The sequence below is a fragment of the Lycorma delicatula genome, chromosome 3 (assembly GCF_047948215.1).
Source record: "Lycorma delicatula isolate Av1 chromosome 3, ASM4794821v1, whole genome shotgun sequence".
NCBI classification, from domain to species: domain Eukaryota; kingdom Metazoa; phylum Arthropoda; class Insecta; order Hemiptera; family Fulgoridae; genus Lycorma; species Lycorma delicatula.
In genome coordinates this window covers 89,050,749-89,059,261 of record NC_134457.1, presented here as the reverse complement: position 1 = coordinate 89,059,261, position 8,513 = coordinate 89,050,749, and the positions used below count along the sequence as shown (strand labels likewise).

General features: G+C 25.3%; 1 protein-coding gene across 5 annotated transcripts in view; it reads right to left on the bottom strand.

Moving 5' to 3' along the window:
• Positions 1–2,091: 2,091 nt before the first annotated feature.
• LOC142321782 (myosin-IIIa-like) overlaps positions 2,092–8,513 on the bottom strand; it is a 361,639-nt gene continuing 355,217 nt past the window's right edge. For 2 of the 5 annotated variants that reach the window (XM_075360160.1, XM_075360163.1), the window contains one exon: positions 2,092–6,931. In XM_075360160.1, the coding sequence (XP_075216275.1) occupies positions 6,790–6,931 (142 nt within the window). In that variant the 3' untranslated portion in view covers positions 2,092–6,789. The remainder of the gene's footprint in view (positions 6,932–8,513) is intronic. The other 3 variants (XM_075360158.1, XM_075360161.1, XM_075360162.1) reach the window with 2 other exon arrangements.

The window sequence follows — 8,513 nt, the reverse complement described above, 5'->3', positions numbered from 1 at the left end:
GTTTTTAACTTAAGAATTGTGAGACCTTGGGTGATTAACCTGAATAGCCTAGTGAGCCAATGACTACATCTTTCTGGTAGTCAGTTTGAAATTCACTGGATTTAAAAAAGCTGGCAAAGATGCTTTGGCTACAGAGGGCTTTGCACTTGTTAAGACTACTACAGGAGAATTAAGTGCAACATTAAAGTATTTAAGTATGGAAATAAGAATTATGTAAAAAAATTATTCTACTCTTTGAATAAAATGTTTCGGTATGGAACCATTAACACTATCTCTCCACACCCTCAACCAATCGTAACCAAAATAAATTTTACCAATAACCTATATTCACAATTCATCATACAAAAAAAAACAACATAAAAATAGGTTAATAAGAGTCTGAATATATCAGGCAAAGTGAAACTGATAAAAAGGTAAAAGATTTAGCTTTTTACCCCCACCTCTAAATGAAAGTAGTTGAATATATAAGCAACGTGACTGATTAATGCATTGAAATCATCTAGTTATAAAAAATGTGACTGAGTCCAGAAATGACAAAAAAGAAAAAGTGTTTTTGTCCTCACTCCTTTGGTGAGATTTGATTAAGACCAAATAGCATCAGAAACTATCTCCGCTATCTAAGGGTAATTAAATTATGTGAAAAGATTTATTCCCATTTGGGAATATATATATATATAAAACTGCGTATCGGGAAAGTAACAAAGCTGACAGCACAGTTTTAGGACTTTACCATCAAGCAGCTAAAGCCGTATTCCAAGAAAGTACTACAACTATGGGTTGTTTCTGATGCACGACTTACACACACAACTTAAAAGTATTTATCATTTTATTTAAATATAACATTTTTTCATTTATTTAATTCAATGATTCTAACTAAACCCCATGTGCATACCATATTTAATTCATGTGGGTGTGGTGTTACTAACGATGACAGTCAGCACTAACTAAACTAATGTATTACACAACTAACATAGAACAAATTTTGCTTGTACGGTTGGCAGACTGGTGAAGCTTAACTGCTTAAAGGCTTAACGCACTAAGCACTGAGTCAGGCGATCGAGTTCAAGACCCAGCCAGACCAAGGTACTTTTTTACAGTTTAAATATTATTAATTTTTTTTAATTGTACCACTCACTCTGTGATGTCACAACATAGCAGACAACAGTATCTTTTGGGGTGGCGGTGTAATTTTGCAAAAACGTTTTTTTGCAAATATTGTTTTTTTTACTTAACAAATGTGCCTAAGAAAAATGTTAACTTATGAGGTGAAATCTTGAGATACTGAGGGTGACCTTGTTCTAGCCTCACCCCCTTGACCTTGAAAATTTAATGGCATTTATATATATATATATATATATATATATAAGTAATCTGACCAAGTTTGGTAAAAATTGGTGCTGTAGTTCTGTAGATATAAGGTGATTTAGAGGCCAACACTGAACACATGTACATATGAAAATTAACATCTGGAAAATTTTCATCTGATTTTTTAGGTTTCTTATGTCTAGGCTAATGTCAAGAGATTTTGACACCTAAGGAAAACTGCATGATCGCATTTTACAATGCGGTTTTCCAGTGAAAACTGCATCTGCCCAAATTGAGTAGATTGCAATACTTTCCGTTCTAGAGCATTAGCTCTGCTACATGTTACCTAGATGGGAAAGTAAAATTAAGTCTAAAAATTTTTTAATTGGATTCTAGGATGATTATATTCCTGGAGCGATTTTGCTATTTTGAATATTTAATTTAAACATTTGAAATACTCTTCTCAAGATCTTTTAAAAAATCTGTTTTTTCAGTTAAAAAAAATTGCAACAAGTGTTAATAAAAGAATGTTTAATCTGCTCAGTGATTTTAATCAGTCTATGTCTGCATCCATTCTACATGGACTTCATGTACAAACTAAATATCAAATTTTTATAAAATTTGGTGAAATAGGTTACTCTAGCTTTAGTAGATTGGCTTAATTTTGTTGGAAAAATTTAATGAGTACAGAATCCCTTTTTCATGAGGTTTGGGTGAAACTGGGTGTACAACTAGTATATATGTATAAACTACATAATTTGAAATTTTATTATAATTTATTTGAAATAAGTATGAGTTTCACGAGAAAATAACAATTAAAAAGAGGTACAAACACAGTTCAACTCATTTTTTATGAGAATTACTTTTTACTTAAACTATTAAAAAAAAAATTAAATAAAACTATTACCAGATATATGCAAGTAAGTATAAAACTGTAGAACTTTTTTTAAACTAAATATGATTCTAAATTTACTGAAAAAAATAAACAAATAAAATTAACTAGCTATAATTAATGAACTAAATTATCAATAATAAAAAAATTACAAATAAAAAGGTACATATATTCAATTCTATATATTATAAAGTGATCTGAACACAATACAAAATAAAAACTGAATTTCTTTTTGACAAATTTGGTATTTTTCTTTGGTTTCAAAACTTAAATTATTAACAGAGTAATCTAAACACTGAATCTCTTTAAACTCTGTTTTTACAACTGAACATAATTTACAAACTTAAATATATATACATGAGGATGAAAAATAATATCACAATTTAATAAAAAGAATTAAATTCTAAAATGTATTATAATACACATTCATATTTTTACATAATAGTGTATTTTTAAAACACTTGAATACATAACATAAACTAAATTCTCATTAAAAAAAAGTGATGTAACATTAGTTACGATGATTCATTTTCTAAGTTCATTTACTGTTTTTTTCCTAAATACTTGAAAATATGGTGTGCTACAGATCTAATGAGTTTCCTGACGTTAAAATACATAGAGAAAAACATTGCATGTATTAGAATACATGCAATGCTTTACTTTATCTACTAGTATTTGGTACAGATACCAGAGAAGACCACCATGTTTAGAAAATATGTTACTTATTACATTCAAAAGAACTGATCTCATTACTCCCTTAAGTTCATATCTTATAAGTACAATTTTTACTTACTACAACATTCATTTTTACGTTATTACCCCTGATTTATTATAAGTTTTTTAAAATCATCCACATAACAGATGATTAAGTAAACAAATTATATAATAATAAATGATTAAGTAAACAATTATCGAATTATGACAGCAAAATAATTTGTTCCTTTTTATTGACAAACAAGATTACTCATATAACTGAAATATAATTAAAATGATGAACTATTACAGGGACTAGAATTATATGTCATTCTCTTCAGTTATATTAAAGTTTTCATGTTTTTACTCATTTTATGATGAATAAAGTTCACTGGTATGAGGGAAGGTGGTCTGTGAAATAATAATTAAGGTATTTTAAATGAAAACGGATACAAATTATTTATTAAAAAATAACTTTTTAATACCGCTGTTCTTGACAAGTCTTTATTTACAACCATATCATCTACTAGACAAATTTTAATTTGTTTTCTAATGGTGTAGATATTTCTAAAGTTGTAAAACAGACAAAAAATTATGTTGAGAAATTTTATAATATAATTGTTTTAATTGCTTACAGATAAGTTCCATATGTGTACTTTATTTATAATGTTTTTTACTAATAAATATTTGTTTTTTAAAAATGCATTTTTGAATAACTTGTTAGTTTTGGTTTTGTGTATATTTCTACTGCCATTTCAAAGAATAAAATGATAAATTTCTGTTGAAGTTATACATGATTTAGTCACATCCTTAACATTAGAAGGGAATCGGAAATTGTTATTTCTTGCATCTTGATTAAATGTTGCAGTAAGTATTATTATTATTAATATTCATGAACATTAGGTACTTTTCAGTATATAAACACTATAAAAATTTACCTAAGCAGTATTATTTTCACCAATTTAATTTGATACTGGTATTAGAAATGAATCGAGTGAGAATAAAGTTTTGTAAAATGAATTTTAATAGCATTTAAAAAAAAAATTAATTGTATATATTTATATAATAAAAAAATAATTTTTTCTATTTAAAAATTCAGTATAGAGGTTCATGCTAAAAGCGTTTTGAAAACTCTGATGAAAGAACATTTGTGAACAAGTAGAAAGAAATTATTTTTCTTCAAGGGATTAATTTAACTGCATTAAGTTACATTAACATTAACATTAACATTAACTACATTTTGACAGTCTATTTTCAAATTGACATGGTCTGTATTTTCTTTTTATGTAGGGTGAGTTATGAGTAGAGGTAGTTCCTTTCTTTCTGATTTGGTTGATAAGTGAAGTCCAACTGTATTTCTAACTTAAGGGCTAACTAAATATAGTTATTTTTCACTCAAAGAAGATTAAAAAAAAATTACAATTCATTCCATGAATGTTGAGAAATGAAGCAAACAAATTTCTGACTGGTAGGTGTGTTTTTAAGTTCAAACCTGAAATTCTAAGTAATTTAAATCCAATCTTCCATGCTTATTTATAATCCACTGAATATTCTTTTACAATATGTATAGAAAAAATAAATAGATAAAAAATCAATAATAAATTATTATCAATAAGAATTACAATTATCTGTAACAGATCTATAATTTCATTTATTACATCATATTATAAGTATAATTTTTAATTTTAATTATAAGTAATTTAATAAAATAATTCACCATCTCATCTAAAATAGTACATTAATAATTTCTTAAAAAATAAAAAAATAAATTAGTTCACTTAAACACTTTATTAGATAAATTAGATATTGTATTCTTTCTTAGGTGGACTCTTTAATAACAGATAAATTAACATCAGTTGAAATGACTGTTTTGTCATGGAATTGTCCAAAACCAACTAACATATTGCTAATTATTTGTCATTCTATTTAAGGCTTGTTTTTTTTCAATTACAGGTTGAATATAAAATTCTAATAAAATTATTAGGGCAAATACTTTTTCAAAAAATCTGTTTTTTTAAAAACATTTTAAATTAAAAGAAAAAATTGCCAACTGAAAACTCCTAATCTGTACCCAAAGTCAATGTTATTTAAGCAGAAGTGTTCGTATAGAAAGAGAAGACCGTACAGTAATTAATTAAATTTCTCTAGTTTGTCAACTTCAGATATGTAATATTTATGTTTAATTTGACATATATTATTTATTGAGCATGATTTAAAAAAAAACATTTCTATCCATACTTTTTAACCACATTAAGATATTTGTCTTTTCTTTGATTAGAGGAGTTTAAATATTTTGGTCCTAAGACTATGATATAGGGATTACTCACAATATTAATTGAAATAATTTTATCAAAATTTTGATAAATCCCTGCATACACACCCATTGATCTATCTTTTAACAACTTTTAGAAGAAAAAAAATTAATGTCTATTTAAACACACTAATTAAAACTAAAATTACCAAAAATGTTTTTATATTTTAGTAACTTTTTTGTATCATTTTATCTACTAATGGTAATTATTTTATAAACATATATTATTTATTTGTATACTTTCTATTAAATATAATACACTGTACTAACAATTATCTGAAACCAGATTAACCATATTAGAGCTAAACAACAATGATAAAACATATATATTATTGTAAAATACAGAAAAGTTTTGAAAAATAACTTCTCTTTTATTTATTAAAAGATAAGAAAAAGAAGAGGAAGAACTGTCTGAATTCATTAAAAAATAAATTACATCTACTGAATTCATAAAAAATTTTAGCTAATGTATAATACACGTTACTAAGAAAAAAATTTGTAAAAATAATTGAAATTTTTACAGCTGCTGTGTTTAAACAAATCTGTGAAAAAAAATTTGTTTCAATCTTTTTATTATGAATTTTCACAAAATAAAAGCATCATCCATCAATTATTAAATAAATTTGTCTTTTAACATTTAATAGGTGAGAAAATCATTTGGAAAGTAAGAGATGGAGAAGAAGTGGGAAATTCAAGTAGGAAAGAGTCATGATTAAGAATAATAAAAAAGTAGCGTGTAACTAAAAATGATTCACAGGATGGCAGTGAAACATTGGGGAGGATTATGGCCTATTACTGGTTAAAATGCTTTTTTAAAGCTTCAATCTTCTATTTTAAAAATATATAACAATTTATATTTAAAGAATTAAATGGAATTTTTTAAACAAATATTTTCAGTTGCTTTAAGTTTTATTAAAAAAAATGATCATTATCATTATAAAATAAAACAAATTAAAAACAATCTTATCAGAAATTAAAGAGAAGGCTAAAAATTAAAAATAACATACTACATGTATTCTATCTTGTTGATTTATTTTTTTTAAATTATTTACATAAGTAATAGTATCTAATGAAATATAAAGGTGTAATAAAGAATTCACACTGTGTTAAAGTAAATTACCTTCTTGGATCTCATACATTTTGTGGGATGTATAATAAAACTTTTTTTTTTATTAAAAAAAAATTCTTCTAATTTGTAAGAAAAATAAAATAAAAACATAAACATTTTAGCTAAAGCGCTTTAAAATAAATTCTTAATTAACAATTAGTTTGGTTTATCTGTAACACTTACACCCATCATTTTCATGGATAATTGAGAGTACAATGTGTTTGTAATTATACACTACATATTAAAATATTTATAATTTATCTCATCAAATTAACACAAGTTTCAGACATCACAGTTTCAAAATTATACATATTACAATTACTCTTATTAACACTCATTATAGTTTTTTTTTTTTTTTTTACTAATGCTTACATTATAATTCTTTAATTCATCTTTATACATTATACACACAATAAAATAACATTTTTGAGAGAAGGAACATAGTTCTAAGAGGGGAAAAGATTGACTAGGAGAAATTATTTACATGGCTTTAACATTCGGTGCTCGACATCGAGAGCCTAGCCTCTTGCGTAACGATTCAGTCGGTAGATGTTCTGTTGGCCTAAGAAGTTGTCTGAAATTATAAGGTCCACTTAGATCCTCTGATGGTGGCTGAATTTGTCTGTAACAAAGAAAAAGTAAATCAGTAATATACACTGTATATTTATTTTTGTACATATATTTTTTGAGTAGAAATTTAGCAACTTAATTTATGATATCATTATTAGTATTGTTAATACTTGAGATACAGTAATACTCATGGGAGATGCTTGATGATACATCACGATTATAAGATTTCTGTGTTTTAGAATATGCTGAAACTGAAACATTGATTGAAATCAATTTAGCTATTAAATTATAATCTTATTTAATTTTTCTTTTGATTTTTAATAATTTATACTGTTTGTAGATATTTTTCAATATTGAAATGATTCTGGTTTAGGTTTAAAAATATAATATACATTATAATAAGTATAATACATTTATATATATAAAATACAGATACATTAAATTTATGGATTGCATTATAAAATACAGTATGAAACATGTCTACCATGTTTATGAATTAATTCTCTACAAATATGTTCGCAACATTTTTTATTTATTTATTGGAAATTTTATCAGAACACTGTAAGTAAAATTTAAAAATTTGTTTTTCAACATCAATTTTTTGTGTTTGCAATAATTTTCTCATAAGTACTAAAATTACAGTTTTGGGTCCTGTTTTTTATTTATTTTTTTAATTTTTCAGCTCAGAAACCAAATGAATCCATCAAATTTACCCCTAAAGTAAAATTCCAAGAATTTCAGTATGGCTTCATTTTATCCTTTGAGAGAATTTGGGGTGAAATTTTCTGCAAGCAATAACTAAAAAAAAAAAAATGAAGTGTTTCTGAACCCATGAATGTTTATATGAACTTTTTTCTTTATTTATAACTGTAGAAAAAACTTACCACTTGGAACTGAATATTAAATTTTTGTTTTTTCATAAGACGTTCTGCACATATAAGAATATTTTAGTTTTCTTTGATTTCGGGTTTAAATTTGTTGACAAATCTGTCGAAGCTGAATATAAGTTCTACTGTTCTGCTGCTGCTTACAGTTCAAATGGTTGTGCAACTTCTTTAGGAGACATATCTCAGTTAAACATTTTTTTTAAGATCGAGACCAAAACGTAAGTCATGAATTAACAAAGTTTCAATATTTAAAAAAATAAAAACTAATTGAAACATTAAATACTTTTAATTAGTCAGAAACATATTTAGTATGATTAATTATAATCATACTAAATTGTAATCATACTAAATTACAAAGCATAACAATAGACTGTAGTTAAGTGAATAATAATTAACGTTAAATGTAACATAAGTTATTACTTATAGTAAAATCAAAACTGAATTTTGTACAGTAATTTTTAATTTGTACTTTATCAATAAACAATTATTAATAATATTATTAATTAACCTTTTAGATCGAAGGATCAGTCATAATTGGTTGGTTGCAGTCAGAATAAAATAATGGTAGAGTCCCTCAATGTACACATATAATAAAATTATATTTTGGTATTTTGCATGATGTAAATTAATTTTTTGTTTTTCAGGCAAACATATTCCCTACTATCCTTTCACAGAATCTACCTGGGGCAGGTTCAGAATTCCATCTAATGCTATTAAGATTATTTTATTCCAAAACTGATTAATTAA